General features: G+C 40.4%; 2 protein-coding genes across 3 annotated transcripts; both read right to left on the bottom strand.

Moving 5' to 3' along the window:
- Positions 1-337: 337 nt before the first annotated feature.
- Positions 338-4,321, bottom strand: LOC125018774 (toll-like receptor 7). Its single transcript, XM_047603080.1, is given in 5 exon segments — positions 338-909; positions 1,035-2,314; positions 2,317-2,343; positions 2,624-3,995; positions 4,301-4,321. Coding segments are annotated over 5 exon segments (2,907 nt in total). The 3' UTR covers positions 338-702.
- Positions 4,322-4,704: 383 nt separating this feature from the next.
- Positions 4,705-12,650, bottom strand: apeh (acylaminoacyl-peptide hydrolase). 2 transcript variants are annotated; one of them, XM_047608657.1, is made up of 23 exons: positions 12,541-12,650; positions 11,953-12,082; positions 11,744-11,870; positions 11,566-11,653; positions 11,285-11,360; positions 11,106-11,197; positions 10,435-10,509; positions 10,186-10,323; positions 9,980-10,071; positions 9,831-9,871; positions 9,531-9,652; positions 9,387-9,447; positions 9,169-9,266; positions 9,012-9,063; positions 8,816-8,904; positions 8,521-8,659; positions 7,800-7,883; positions 7,267-7,347; positions 6,716-6,804; positions 6,261-6,451; positions 5,647-5,749; positions 5,453-5,559; positions 4,705-5,293 (listed from the first exon to the last, which is right to left on the bottom strand). In XM_047608657.1, the coding sequence occupies exons 1-23, from the start codon at positions 12,550-12,552 to the stop codon at positions 5,188-5,190; spliced, it is 2,193 nt and encodes a 730-aa protein (XP_047464613.1). In that variant the 5' UTR covers positions 12,553-12,650; the 3' UTR covers positions 4,705-5,187. The 2 variants fall into 2 exon arrangements, with proteins under 2 accessions (XP_047464613.1, XP_047464603.1); XM_047608647.1 differs by lacking the exon at positions 12,541-12,650 and having other exon boundaries at positions 11,953-12,303.
- Between the last annotated feature and the right edge of the window lie 1,858 nt (positions 12,651-14,508).

Raw genomic sequence — 14,508 nt, 5'->3', positions numbered from 1 at the left:
AAGCTGCACTGCTCATACAGTAGCGGATTATGTTATGTTACTTGATATTTTTACATGTAATGCCTTAATCCACGAAATACCTTAATATAGTTTTCTGATCATCAACCCACAGAATTAAGCTCCACTCTATCCATTTTCAAAAAACAAAACAAAAAACATTACAGTAGCTACAAATTAAAATCTTCTTTTCTTCTTTTCAAACCTAATGAAAATCACAGGTGTAATCTCTGGTTTCATTTCCTCCATCTTAGCAAAGAGAAGTGAAAATCTGAGGTTCGGGGTGGATGTGTTTGCAGGTACACAGCCTTGTAACATTTATGAAATGAATTTACGCAAATTACATTTTGCCAAGTTTATTTGTATATTACAATGTCAGTGTATAGCTTTGCAAACCAAAACAGCTAAATATCTCCCAGTGTAAGGTCTGTTAAGACAAGGGAAAAAATTTAAAAGATAATGACAGAAGATATGTAAAGAATCCTCAACAGGTAGTTCTAGAGAGCAGAATTACAATTACATTAATAAAACCTATTAAAGAAAATAAAGTCAAATAAAGTAACACATTCTAAAAGTAAAATACCTACTTGGATGACTTCTAGTTAAAATTTCACAATAGAAACATCCAACAAACATGAGTCATGATACAGAATGAGAGGAAGGAATACGTTCTACACCAGAGATTTGTTTCTCTGTTAAAAGAGCTCATATGAAGCTTTCGCTCATGTTGTCGTCATAGAGCTTCAGGTTATCTGATGACAGTGCCGTTCTCATTCGATTCCAGAAAAGGGGCTGAGCGCGTGGGTTTTTCGGCCAGGACAACACAGACTTTCTGCACAACCGCTTCCTCAGCTGGAGGTACTTCAGTTTGGGAAACATTTCGTCCAACAGAACCAGCACGGCAGCATCCACCTTTTGTTTTGGTTTGTTTTTTTGTAGATGGAATTAGAAATAATTTGGGTTTGTCAAGACATGAAAACATATCATAGAGAGTAAGACTGACATCCAAGAAATGAATATATGATGATGTTACTTACCTTCTCATCTAGTAGTCTCTGCTGAACCATGAAGAAAGCCTGGCGGATCACGCCATTCACCGTCTCATTTCCGTTAGCACCCTTGGAGAGCACAAACACCGTCTTCACGCTGTTGTGGACAGCATTATGTAGATTATCAATACATGACAGTCCAGGAATCCAGTCCCTTTCTTCCAAGCAGAGAGAAAATTTCCTGTGGTCTGAGTTCTCTAGTTCTCTAATTAACTCATTGTAAACCCAATCCCTCACTGCTTGGTTCTCGGTGTCAAACACCACAAAAGCATCGTAGTGATGAGGTGAATCAATACCAGCCAGCTGTGAATAACCTTTTTGTCCTGCCCAGAGCACTTGCAGGCAATACCACATATCCCATCCATAGAGATGCTTCAGTAGAGGAAGAACAGTAAATATCATGGTCAAGAAGGTGCAGACCAGGAAGGCTAAGCTACCATATATATCTTGGCAGGAACGCTGGTCCACGAAGAGAATACTGTGGCCCTGCTGAGACTCTGGGTATTCACAGTGTACATGTGTGGTCAGGTAAGGAACCTCAACTAAAGTAGTACGCAAGTAGTCAGCAAACCAGGAGGTATCGCAGTCACATTTAAAGGGGTTGGCATGCAGAGTGAGTTTCTGAAGGGTGCTGCCATTTGTAAAGGGGGCGGGGAGATGCTGGTGGTTCAGCTGTTTGATCTGATTGTGATTTAGATACAGATATCGCAAGGACTTTGCCTTACTGAAGAACTTCTCAGGAACAAAACTAAGGCGATTGTGACTGAGGTCCAGGAAGGAGAAGTTGTCTCCAAATTCTACTGTTTTACGTGGCAAATAAAAGAAGTAGTTTTGGCTGAGGTCCAGGTGACACAAATTGCTGAGTGCGGAGACGTTTTGCCACGGAAAATAGTTCAGCAAATTGCTGCTGATTTTGATGGCCTTAATACTTTTTGGAAGGTTGCACAGCACCTCTGATGAGACAGACTTCAGACCATTGTCAGAGATGTCCAGATAGGCGAGCTTTGTGAGGTTTTGGAAGAAACTGGTGTAGCGATTGTTGTCAGACCACATGATGTCCAGGTGATTTCCAGAGAAGTAGAGGTATTTCAAAGATCCACTGATCAGCCTTCGATCTATTCGCATCCCGATGCCGTTGTTTGCCAAACTTAGGACTTCCAAGCTGGTGAGATTATGGATGAACTCAAAACGATGCCCCATGCCCTTCATTTTGAAATGGAAGTCATTGTTACTGACATCCAATACCTTCAGAGTGGATTTAAGTTCATTGAAAGCATCATTATAATAAAGATCAAGCCTGTTGTACGACAAATTAAGGAAAACTAAGTTTTGCATTGTATCAAAAACCCCACCCTTCAATGCCTGGTTCATATAATTGAAGGAGAGGTCTAAACAGACTGTGTCTTCCATACCCCAAAACACTTTTTTTGTAAGAGACAGCATATCATTTTGAGACAGGTCAAACGACAGCTTATTTGTGCAATAATGACTTTTAAAGTGCCATAGTGGCAGAATTTGACACGTATCGTACTCCAACATTTCAATTACATTTGATTGGTTGGAGTCCCAGATGTCACTTCCAGATGTAACCTCTCGATCTACTAGAACAGACCGTTGATCAAGGACATTATTCACGCAAGAGTTTTGGTTTCGACAGCTGCCCTGAGCTACATTCTCGGGCGGTGAACTCGGACAGAGTGGCAGGAAATTAAGCATGTTTTGGGAAAGATTAATATCAGTTACAGATGGTAACCATTTCAAAGAGCTCAGGTTAATAGCATTCATGAAGTTCATTCTCAATTCTAGTTTCGTTAGTTTTCGAAGCTTCGACAGAACTTCGAGGCTTTGTTTTGACAGCCTGCGGAAAAAGTTACCACTCAGGAGAAGATATTGTAGACCAGATATTTTGCTGATATGAGGGGAGAGGATCAGTTCCGGAAATGTCCTCTGTGGTTCATAGTTGTAGATGAGGCTGATCCAGGTGAGACCCTTAATCTCTCCAAAGAAGGTGCCGTTCCGTATTGCGTATGCCAGGAAGTTGTCAGAGAGGTCCAGTCTTTTTAAATGCTTTAATGGTTTGAATAGTCCTACTGGAAATGTTTTCAGAGAGTTCCCCCTCAAACTCAGGTAGACGATAGAGCTGTTCTCAGCATACAGTGACTTTGGGTGCAGGCGTAACGGGAGATTTTGTGGGCACGGAAAGCAGGGCATGGCAGCATGGTCGCAGCGCTGGCAGTTCCACTCCAAATTCAAATACCTGAGGGCTGTCAGTTTGGCGAATGCTCCTTCTAAGACCTCTGTGATTGTATTTTCCCTTAAATCCAGACTCTCCAGCGAGGTGGGCAGTCCTTTAGGGATGGCCGTTAAATTATTATAGCCCAGTGTGAGGTTTTTTAGCCTCGGAAGTTGTCTGAAAACCCGCTCACTGATGAAAAAGGACTGGTTGCAAGGGTTCACGTAATAGCAGTTCCTTGAGAGGAAGAGGTCTTCAAGATATGGAGTATTTAAAGGGTGGATGATATTGAAGAGGTGATTATTCTGTAAATCCAGAGCCTTCAGGCTTTCAGGGAGCCGTGGTATGTAGGTGAGGCCGTTTCCTGACAGATACAGAACTTCAAGTTTCAGTAAATACTTGAAAGCATAAGGGTGGATCACCATTTTGCACGAGCGGTCTCTCTCTTGACCTGGTAGACAATTGCCCATTATTTTTAGAGTGTGGAGATTTGGGACTCCCGCGAATGCATGCTGCCCCACTTTCAGTATCTTAGTCCGACTTAGATTGACCGACATTACAGAGGTAGACCTGAAAAAGGGGACATGCCTGAGTGATCTTTCACAGCAGTCAACTGTGGTGGCATTCGCGTCAGCGTCACATGGGAGAAAGCCAACGTTTATGGCTCTTACTAATGAAACATACTGATGAAGGATGAGGATATTTTTTACCAGAACCTGGAAAAAAGGAGAACCAAATACAATTCAGCTGTTGATTCATGTGTCAGAAAATATAATTAAAAATTTAAAATAATATAATTTAAGCAGAGTAATAAGTTTGCGTAACATCAAGTCTTATACAGTACATTCAATAATATACGTGCTACATCTAAAGCAGTTTCAAACTACTAATGCAATCACTTCTGACCTTTTAATGCCGATCCAATCAGCCATTTCCGCTCTTTTAAAGTAATAACTGCTTTTTTTGACATTCGCATAGGGAAATACATACTTTTCTTATAGCAGAATACAGTATTACTTACCAAGGCGTGCAGAAAATGCATCTTAAAATTCAGAGGGCAGAAGAAGCTGTCTCTAATCCAGGTGCAGAGTACTGGTTAAAAATGTCCATACATTTGTGCAGCGACAAAACGAGGTTCTTTTTATGCAGAAGTGAGAGTATGTGGTTGCATATACAGAGGCCTGATGCAAAGCATGTGACATGAAAGTCAAATTCACCGGGGACGTCAGATGCCGCCATTACCTCAAGTCATTCAGGATACAAAATAGTACATTGTATGCCGACCCAAATTTTCATCGTTATTTTCTGCTTTGACAGTTCACAGAAAATGTGGAAAAAAGAAAAAGGAAATTATGTTCCTCTCCCCAGGTTTTCAGGAGCCCGATCACATGGCCATCTACACAAAGTTTCATCTCACACCGTTAGTATTTTCACAGTAACTTTATTTAGTGCTGATGACATCAAAGAGCGTTAGTTTACAAAAACAATCAAAGAGTAAACCTAAACAGAAAAAAAGGCTGATTTCCTTTGATAATATAATCTCAAACCAATCACACTATGAAGCCCTTTACTTTTATGCATGTAAAGATTAAAAAATTAAAAAATAACAACAATATCAGTAAAATGTTTTTCAGTTGAAATCAAAGCTGTTTTTCATCAAGTGCTGTGTTAAAATTACTATGTTCTCATCCAGTTGCTGGACGTGCTTGTGGGAATCACCATGCGTACGGATTCAAACCCACAAACACAAAGAGTGTTTCATATTCAGAGCACTTTCGATGCTTTGGTTTTGGACTGGACTGCACGCTGTCCATAAAACAGGAACGCAGTATTACATAGAATAGTGTCTTCTTTTCCAGGCAGCATCGGCCGTGTTAGCGCACTACCCCCGTGTCTAGTTGAAGTTTATCATTGACTCAAGTGCTGAATTATCCACAGAGCGATGTTCATAAAGCCATCTGATTCAGCGTCCACTTTGGAGAGAGAGTGGTTGTTTCCTGGGTACCACAGCAACCTTGGCAACACACATTAGAGCATTACTGAATAAAGCACGGTGAAAAATACCACAGTTTTGTTTTTATATATTATACAGTTTTGTGTGTATATATATATATATATATACACACACACGCACGCATGCACGCACGCACACTGTATATGACATGCTGCTTACCGAACTGGGATCTGCTTTGCTTTTAAAGCTCTGTAATATTCAATTCCTTGTTTGTTAGGTACACGCTTGTCATCTTCCCCTAAGGTAAGCAGCACTGGTGTCTGTACCTGGATGAGAGATCACTTTACATTACTATATTGTTTAATAGCACCAATAAAGCCACACACGTATGAAAAATATGTACAAAATCATACCTCTGTGACATGTTTGATGGGGGACTTGTTCAACATCTGTTCCCATACAGTTGGGTCAGGCAGACAGGCTGTGCTGTAGTCGTAACCAGCCTCAACCATGCACCTGGAGAAAAGGGGCTTGTTATAATATCACTCATGCATTTTGTTCCTCTACCATCTTTCTATTACCCAACACTTGGAAATAGCTTCTTTGGAGACACCACCATGTGTGAGATTTTCTAACAAGCATACATGCGAAATATCTGTATCCGTGTCTGTTCTTTGTCTTTTTCTGTACTTTTCTCGACAACCGTTCATCTGATGTCAGTACTTAGACCACAAATTGCTTTCTGTTACACTGTCACAACAGTGTATGTTTGTTGCCAGCATGGCTTTGTCACAAGTTTGTTCACTCGTTTTTAATGCTTTATTAAATCAAACTGCATTTGGCCTGTTTTAAACAATCTTGGTGTTCCACAGGCACCATTTAAAGACACGGTACATTGCCAGCGGGACGCAGTTCACGGAAAACCACTCAGTCTTTTTCACGGTCCAATGAGGGGTTTTCGAGAAACACCATTAAATCACTCAACAAATCACGACGAGAGTGAGAAAATGGGCACGCGGAGACCTACCAGTCTGGGATGTCCGTGCTGCCAATCATAGAGGCCAAGTTGATGACAGGGTTTCGGGCAACACAGGCCTTGTAGAAACCTGGGTACTGGCCAATCAGATGACATGCCAGGAAACCCCCATGGGAGCCCCCTGCAACTGCCACTTTCTGCATGTCAAATCCGCCACTTTTCAGAACGCTCTCAACAGCAAACTGACGGGAAGAGAAACATGCAAAGTATAAGGCACATTTCAAGACAGTGTGAGTGTGTCAGAGTGGTATGAGCCATTATTAAAACCAAAACTATGGCAACCAACATCAACTAAATATAGAAACCAATTAACTCCAGAATATAAATAAATAGATCAGCACATTGGAAGTGCTTTTTAACCACCACAGGTAAGAGATATTTTAAAGCTGTAATAGTTTTTTAAAAGCAATTGTTTATATTTTAGCTTATCTATTTTTTGTACTTACTTGAACATCTTTGACATCCTGGGTGCCAATGTTGCCCGGTAATGACAGGATACTGTCCTGGCCGTACCCAAGAGAGCCACGATAGTTCACTGAAAACATAGTGAAAACTTTAGTAATATTTACACTAATAAGGACGTCGAAGGCACATTCTGTATTACGTATTCTTGTAAAGATATACATATAAAAATGTGATGCTCTTCAGTGTGATCAAAAAAGGCAAATCCGTCATACTTTGTGTGACCTCAAAGGCTAACATATGAGACTATTTCTGTTATTTATTCCCCAAAATACTGACAAATAAGTCAAACTATTGATCATAAGAAAATCACTATTTATACACGCTTCCAAGTTGCACAGGATTGATGGAACTGTACATAAACAGCAAGTATGACCATGCGATTCATAAAAATAAGACTGAACGTTTGACGCTCAGCACTCTACAGGAAGGGAGCCTCGATCTTTTGCACAGCGTACACGATGCTGTCAATGAACGATTGTTCTCACAGCAGGTGTTACGTTAAGCAGCAATTCACATTCGCATACAAGCTTACCCAGTAATATAGCAAAGCCCATCCTGCACAGCACAGAGGAGGAGAGGAGCCAGTCGGCTACAATCACTGAGTGAGGACCGCCTAATGAAAGAACAAGTTCGGTGTCATACAGATTTGACAGTTTGCATAAAAAGTGTCTTGGTCCTCTGAGGCGCAAATGTCAGAAAGTGATTTACAGGTAAAATCTTTGAATATACAACCATAACTTGACTAGCAGGACTCTGAGCTGTGTTATGAAAGACCATTCTTGGTTTCCAGAATATGATTAAACATTTTGCCTCTGAGGATACTATTGTCATAGCAACCACTGTCTGCAATGCCAATCTTATCAGCAGCTCTTGACTGAACAGAATCACCAGAAACATTAATCCGACATGTATTTACAGCACAGGTTTAATACTCTCAAATATAAGCTTATGGTACAGTACACAAATAATTTATACTACGTTGTTGGGACAGAGCTGAGACTGCTCAAGAGAACACTTTCTAACTACTTTGCAAAAGAGAAGAAAACCACAATCGGAGGAACCAACCATGAGGAATGACAACAAGAGGCAGCTTCACTTCATCCTTAACCTCCTTTGGTTTGATCAGCAAAGCTTCAAAATCGAGGCCCGCTGAAAAACAGTCAAACGTGTTAGACTCACTAAGATCAGCGGTGATGCTTTTTATGCGTCCCCTAGGCAGTCAAAGAAACTCAAAGAGAGAGTTAATCTCTCCAACTTGAAACAAAGCAGTCACATTCTCCTATGACCTCCTTAACTACTGTCAAGAGAACAGTCTGCATAATTACTTATTTATTAGATGTCATGTATTACGATTTTTTGCAAAAACTCCCTTTAACGACAAATGTGTACACTCATAGTTTATTAAATTTGGGTTATATATATTATTTAGGAAGTCAGGGAGCTATAAACCCAAAATATCATATATGCATGTCCTTAACTCAAGTTAAGCATAAACTAATCCAATATGATACACTACATCTTTGAAAAAATCATAATTTCGGGTCAGAAACATGCTGGATGAGGCGGCCCTCCACTAGACGGTAGTACATAAACTGCAGTACATAAAGAATTATTATTTCCATTTATTTCCAAGATAAGATAATCCTGTATTTATCCCACAGTGGGGGGATTTGCAGTCGCGCACAGTGCAAAGAACAGTGCACACAAGAGATTAAAAGGTAAAACAGCGAATAAATATCACACCTGTTGAGATACCACTACTAAATAATACTTTTTTTCTCCTTACGGTATTGACTGTTGTCTTGCTCTGGGGGAGGGGTGAAAGTCACGATCTGCCAATCGATATCAGGCAACGACTGAGACTCTTCCAAAGTAACCCACACAACTTCCTCCTGGGAATCCTTGGGTGGGAGGAAACCAACCCTCTGGACACGAGAGACAACACAGTAGTAGCTTAATCACATACAATTTTGGCTTTGATTACTGAAGTAACACAAAACCCACCCAAAAATAGAGTAAATTTATGCGAAACGTTTACCATATATGAAAATATAAATGGGTTTTATTAAGAGAACGCTTACCAGACTTGGAGGAGAGTTGGGAGAGGAGCAGCTGACAACCATCAGATCCCTCTCTATGTCCAGCAGGCACCAGTTTCCAACATCAGACTCTGCATACGTGCAAAGAACATAGTTACACAAAGGTAGAAATAATAGTTATCAGAAACTGCCAACACCAATCATCAGTGATGAAATCAAAACGTATATAGCGACTCACTTGCAGTCAAAGAGGTGATGCTCCCCGTGCTTATGTTCACCATCAAAAGCTCCTATGAGAACACAGAAGAGCTTGTTTTATAAAGAATTACTGCAATATTTTGAATCTAATAGATATTTCCCATGACAATAATCCGTCACCCAGTGGCTGACTGTACCTTGCGGCTGCGCTGGGGACAAGCAATGATAATACGTTCACTATCAGCTGACCAGCATTGAGGAGACAACTGAGAACTGTAGATACCGGTAAAGCCATCTGAAAGACCACACCAATACAACCTTTTATGAATGCCCACATACGTACAGAGTATCATGTAAAGTTTAAAAAAGAAAAAGAAAAAAAAGAAGTGCACTTGTGTGACCTCCAACCTCTTACCCTCTCCAGGTCGCTGCACCACATCCACCACCACCGAGGTCTTCTTAGTATACCAGTCGTACTACAAATAAACGGGAGAGCACATGTCGTAAAGAAGGGAACTGAACATGCTTTCTGTTCTAAAGAGGCTCAGTTGTGTCTCACCATGCAGAGCCTGCTGCACTGCATGTGTGGACCATAGACGGAGCATTCCAGGTAGACGATTCGGCACTGGTCCGGGCTCAGCCTGGGGGAGCTCACAGCACTGGTGCCTGATGAGAGCTGCTCTGGAGGACGCAAGACACCAATACACATGAACATCATTTGACAGTGACGAGATGTCAAACATAAAATGTGTCAACTCGGGAATTGAGGTTTTGTAGTTATACTACAGATATACTTTAACTTATCTTGACTGAGTACACAAAGTAGACTGTAAAGGCTGAAAGGAAAAGTTTCACTTACCACATTTCCCACCGGTGAGATCCACATAGAACAATGATGACCTGAAAGACAACATACAAAAATGAATTGCAGAATCAGCCTTTGAGGACTTTCCAGACTGTTCACCTGCACATTGTGGTATTTCTCTGGTCATTATGAATTGTAAATACCTCCTGTTGGGGCAGTACTTGAGGCCAAGCCTAAAAGGCTCGTGCCACCATCCCACAAAAACCACCCCTGTGTCACCTGGAGCCCAAAATGCCTGCGGGGACAGAAATAGAGTGAAATGACCGAAAGAAATGGAAAAACCTAAATGAGTATGGGCACACTATGAGAGCACGGTGATTAGAAAAACTGCACAACCTGTTGTACCAACCTGTCCAGGTGAAATATCATCAGGCAGTCCTTCCAGCACAGAGACATTGTCTCCCTCGATGTCCAAAACACAAAGCACCGGGCAGCTCTTACTAACCAAAGCCTCTCCCCAATCCTCGTAGAAGACAAACTGCTCCCCCTGGAGAGCAAAAAGGAAACATGCTGCAGCTTGGTCTAAAGATTAAGGAGTTCAACCAAACATTTGAATAGTGGAAATGTTGTGCATTTTAGGAATTTTAACGGCATTCACTTTCACGGGCTCCTTTTTCTCGACTCTCATGGCCTCCTCCTCATCTCCAATAGAAGACAACTCTGGTGACTCAGTCTACAAAGATAAAGTGAGCCATAAAATAAGTTATTACACATTGACCATTCCCTTTTTATCACTTTCAGCCCTACTGAACAGATGGTAAAATCACAGACAGGGAAGACAACACCTGTCACTGCCCCCATGGCCACATTACAATCAGTGCTGTCAAGGTATTTTGCTTTTGAAAGGCAGTGGAATATACCTGAGGTTCATTCAACCGCTTCAAACACGTGTTTGTACAATTGAGCAATAACTTTCAGTTTAATGGCATGAAACAAGTTTTCTATATTTGATCTGGGTGGTTGAGTATGTTTGAGGTGTAAATGTCCTGAAGCCATTAGTTCAACAAGTGGATTTTACATGATAGAGCATACACTTTAAACTCAGTTTTACATATAATAAAATCCAGAATGGGAACTACAGAAAAGCTGCAACTTTTAGCAACACTGTGAAAGAGGGCAATCGATGTGTCATATGTGCGCTGAAAGAGCACATTTCTACCCTTATAATGACAATATGTTGATGCTTAAAAGACTAAATCCATAGAGAGCAGGGCAACTTGTCTGTTGGGTTATGTGTTGTTAACCACAAGACCAGTTTTACAGACAGACCTGGAAGAACGATTCTGCCTTAGGTCTCTTCCTCTCTGCCACATACAGGAGGTGGGTCTCAGAGTGAGACCAAACCAAGCTGCCAAATTGTTCTAAGGATGAAAAACACAGCATGATTAATACAAAGCACAGGTTAAAATGAATTGAACTTTAGAAGGTTTTATAGGCAAATGACTCACCATCTTCATAGACTTTGCCGTGCTTTTTTAAGGCTGTTAGATTGATGCTTTTCATCTTGATGTTCTTACTCCAGATCTAATGGGTCACGAGAAGAAGAGAGAAATCTTTAAAAGATCTTTAAGAATGCGCATCACATTTTTTTTTTTACTTGCATGGCAGAGGCAGAGATATATGCCACAAACAGGCAATGTAACAGTGAAGTGGAGCAGACAGAGAAAAAAAAGGTTCATGAGAAACTAAATGCTGAGCTTGAGAGACAGACACACACACACACACACACCTCCAGAAACTGCTTGTCCTCTCCTTTGATTGTGCATTCCCTGACTACAGCCTTCATTTCACCAGAAGGAGAATCCTTACTTAGCATCCTGAGAAGAGAAACAGTCAATGAGACAATGTTCAGTTTGCTCTGATGAGAATATCTTAAAAGATAAGTGGAGGCAAACTTGTCAACATACTCTCCCTTGATTTCGGTGCAGTTTCCCGAGGCCCCAGAGTACACCACCGACTTGTCATCGTGGAATACAATGTACTGCCTGCAAAACTTGACGTTTTCATTCCTCTCCAAATCTCGCTGACTCCATTCTGCAGAAGGAAATAGAGGAAAAATGACCTCAGTACGCACGATCAGGCATAACAATGGACATCTCAACATGGCACTCATTACCTGTGTAGACGTTGCTGTATTTGCCTCCATACTGGGAGGTGATCACGGGTCCCACGTCTGCTCGGCTCAAAGACGGGAACAGACTGAGTTCTCTGTAGAGTTTGGCGATTTCATCCGGGTTGGTCATCACCTGACAACACGCAGCAGAGCAACTCACATTACGTGTAAGTGACAGTAACTGTCTTATGACGAACAACGACCTATTCATTTCCTAGCTTGGAAGCTAGCCGCCTATGCAAAGTTAGGGCAGTTTACACGGTTTGGCACCACAAACAGACGTCAGCAGATGGACATTATTAGCCCGTGCAAAGGCACCGAGCAATAGTTGAGCTACAAAACAAAGCAACCAAGTTGACAAGGCAGTTTGTTCGTCGGATTCAATCTGTCCGACTAGGAACTTCCTGTATCAGCTGAGAGAAAACAACCTACCCTCTGTTAGCTTGACTGGTAAACTGACGTTAATTCAGTTATTGCCAAAATAAATAGTAATCAAAAAACTAGTCGAAACCATCTGAAATGTGTTTTATATTATGCTCAGGTAGTACAAAAGCAAACGCATAAGTAGCATGAGTCTGAGTCTGGCCGTACCTGTGACTCCATGATAGGGACGATGTGTGTCGCTACTCGTCTCCAAATCAAGTCGCTGGCAGCACACAATAACAGCTACTACTCCGCTGCGAAGCTACACTAAAAGAAACACGAGACCACCAACTGCTTCCTGTTTCAACTTAAAAAATAAAATAACTATTTAGTAAACAGGTCCCAAATGAACCAGCATATTATATTTTATAAATCAATTAATGTTGAATAATAACGATTTAAAATACAAGCAATTCAAGTCAACGCGCTGTTAATGAAAAATAAAAGTTTATTTGTAACCGTATCACACGAATGTGCTTTTATTTTTTAGGAAAATCACTGCCCGCATCCAGTAGGAAACAGTAGCAAACTGATGTCAACTTGTTTCTTTACGCCCTTTTCTGTCACAATCTTTAAACAAGATTGTGCTTGTGTAAAGCCGTTGACTTTCGTCTGTGTCAGAAGGCAGTGGCACATCCAGATATTTACGAAACATGTTGTATAATAACATTCATACAATTTAATACAAATGCACAACACGGATACAGAATAATAACCAAGCAACATCAACATTTTCAATGGTTTACCAAATGTAGGGGGAAAATGCATCAAGAAAGAAAATAGAAATTTAGACATGCAAGTGTTTTCTTGCCATTTTTTTTATTTATTTATTTTTAATATGGAAATATTCAGCAGAAAATCAACTGTTGGATATGGGCCATTGTCACAGCAGCCATTTTGTCATGTTGCAGCAGGTTAACATGGGTGTAACATGAATTATGATCCAGTTCTATTTAGTGTGTCAACTATTCCAGTGAGATATGCGCCATGAACCAAAAGGTTTAAATCCTGAAGGTTAAAATTCCAAAAAGAGTCCAGAAAGTGAGCAGGTTAAAACAGTGCAAGATATATACAGAACTGTTTGTGTTAGCGCCGGACAAGACGAAGGATGAAAATTGTAACATGCTTAAAGTTTTCACATCACTTCTTTCTGAAAAGTTGTTTGTTCAGGTTTTATGGTAATGCTGATTTATCATTGCACAGCAACAGTTTTTTACCTTCTTACCAGTGCCATCTGTTGTTTTTCTGAACTTGAGATTCAGTTTCTGCAGAGAACAAAAATCAAAGCCAGAGAAGTGTAGAGGATCTGTGTCTGCATGAAACATGTATCCAGAGTTCATCAATTGTAGAAAATTACATTCATTTAAGTAAACCGATTGGACATAAATGCATGTTGTTGTTTTCAGATACCAATTGAAATTTGACTTTTTGGCCAGATGATGGAGCTATATGCTTGTTAGGCAAAAGCTGCTTACTCACAACGAAAATGTTAATTAACCACTGATCTGGTTCATTTGATTGGATCCAGTCTGAGGACTCAGTTGAAGATTTTGCTTCTTTATTTTCAGCTATTCAAATAAGATTGAGATTACGATCTATATCCAAATTACTCTGTCTGTTTGGGCATGGTACTGTTTTCCTGCTTTCCTGATCTTGATCCTTTGATTTGCAGACTTGAAACCGTAATTGCATGAAGAAAAAAATAAAAAAAAATAGATATTTGTTGTGATTATGCAGCTGGCCAAGGTCTGTGGGTTGTGACAGTGAACTCACTAACCAGCATGGGTTATCAGACAACCACATACAATCAAATATTTGAATTGTAAGCACATCACGCTTATATAATTAACACAAAGCATTATAATAAATCACTAGACTAAGCATTGTGTTTTGTTTTTTTTTTGTTTGTTTTTTTTTTTATTATCTCCTCTTGAATAAGACAACAGACCGAGCACGGGGTTATATGAAATATGTTTAGGCAAATTTAGATAAAGGGTTGTATTTTTTTTTTTTTTTTTTTTTTTTTTTTGTGTTTGCCTAACGCAATTAAAAACAAAAGAAGAATCAGAAGAATTTTGAGCCTCGTGGCTCGCCTTACTACAGGGAGCTTATCCCGAAGAGGAAACTGATTCAGTC

This window comes from Mugil cephalus, chromosome 1 (genome assembly GCF_022458985.1).
Source record: "Mugil cephalus isolate CIBA_MC_2020 chromosome 1, CIBA_Mcephalus_1.1, whole genome shotgun sequence".
In the NCBI taxonomy this organism is placed as follows: Eukaryota; Metazoa; Chordata; class Actinopteri; order Mugiliformes; family Mugilidae; genus Mugil; species Mugil cephalus.
The sequence above is the reverse complement of the archived record's forward strand: the minus strand, read 5'-3'. Positions and strand labels throughout refer to the sequence as shown.

What these genes read in the sequence shown, in the direction of transcription:
- apeh (XM_047608647.1), bottom strand. Translation starts at nt 12,160, where the DNA reads ATGAATAGGTCGTTGTTCGTCATAAGACAGTTACTGTCACTTACACGT. An exon ending in AGGACAAGCAGTTTCTGGAG is followed by an intron (nt 11,361 to 11,565) that starts GTGTGTGTGTGT and finishes GTGACCCATTAG; the next exon opens with ATCTGGAGTAAGAACATCAA. An exon ending in AGAAAAAGGAGCCCGTGAAA is followed by an intron (nt 10,324 to 10,434) that starts GTGAATGCCGTT and finishes TTTGCTCTCCAG; the next exon opens with GGGGAGCAGTTTGTCTTCTA.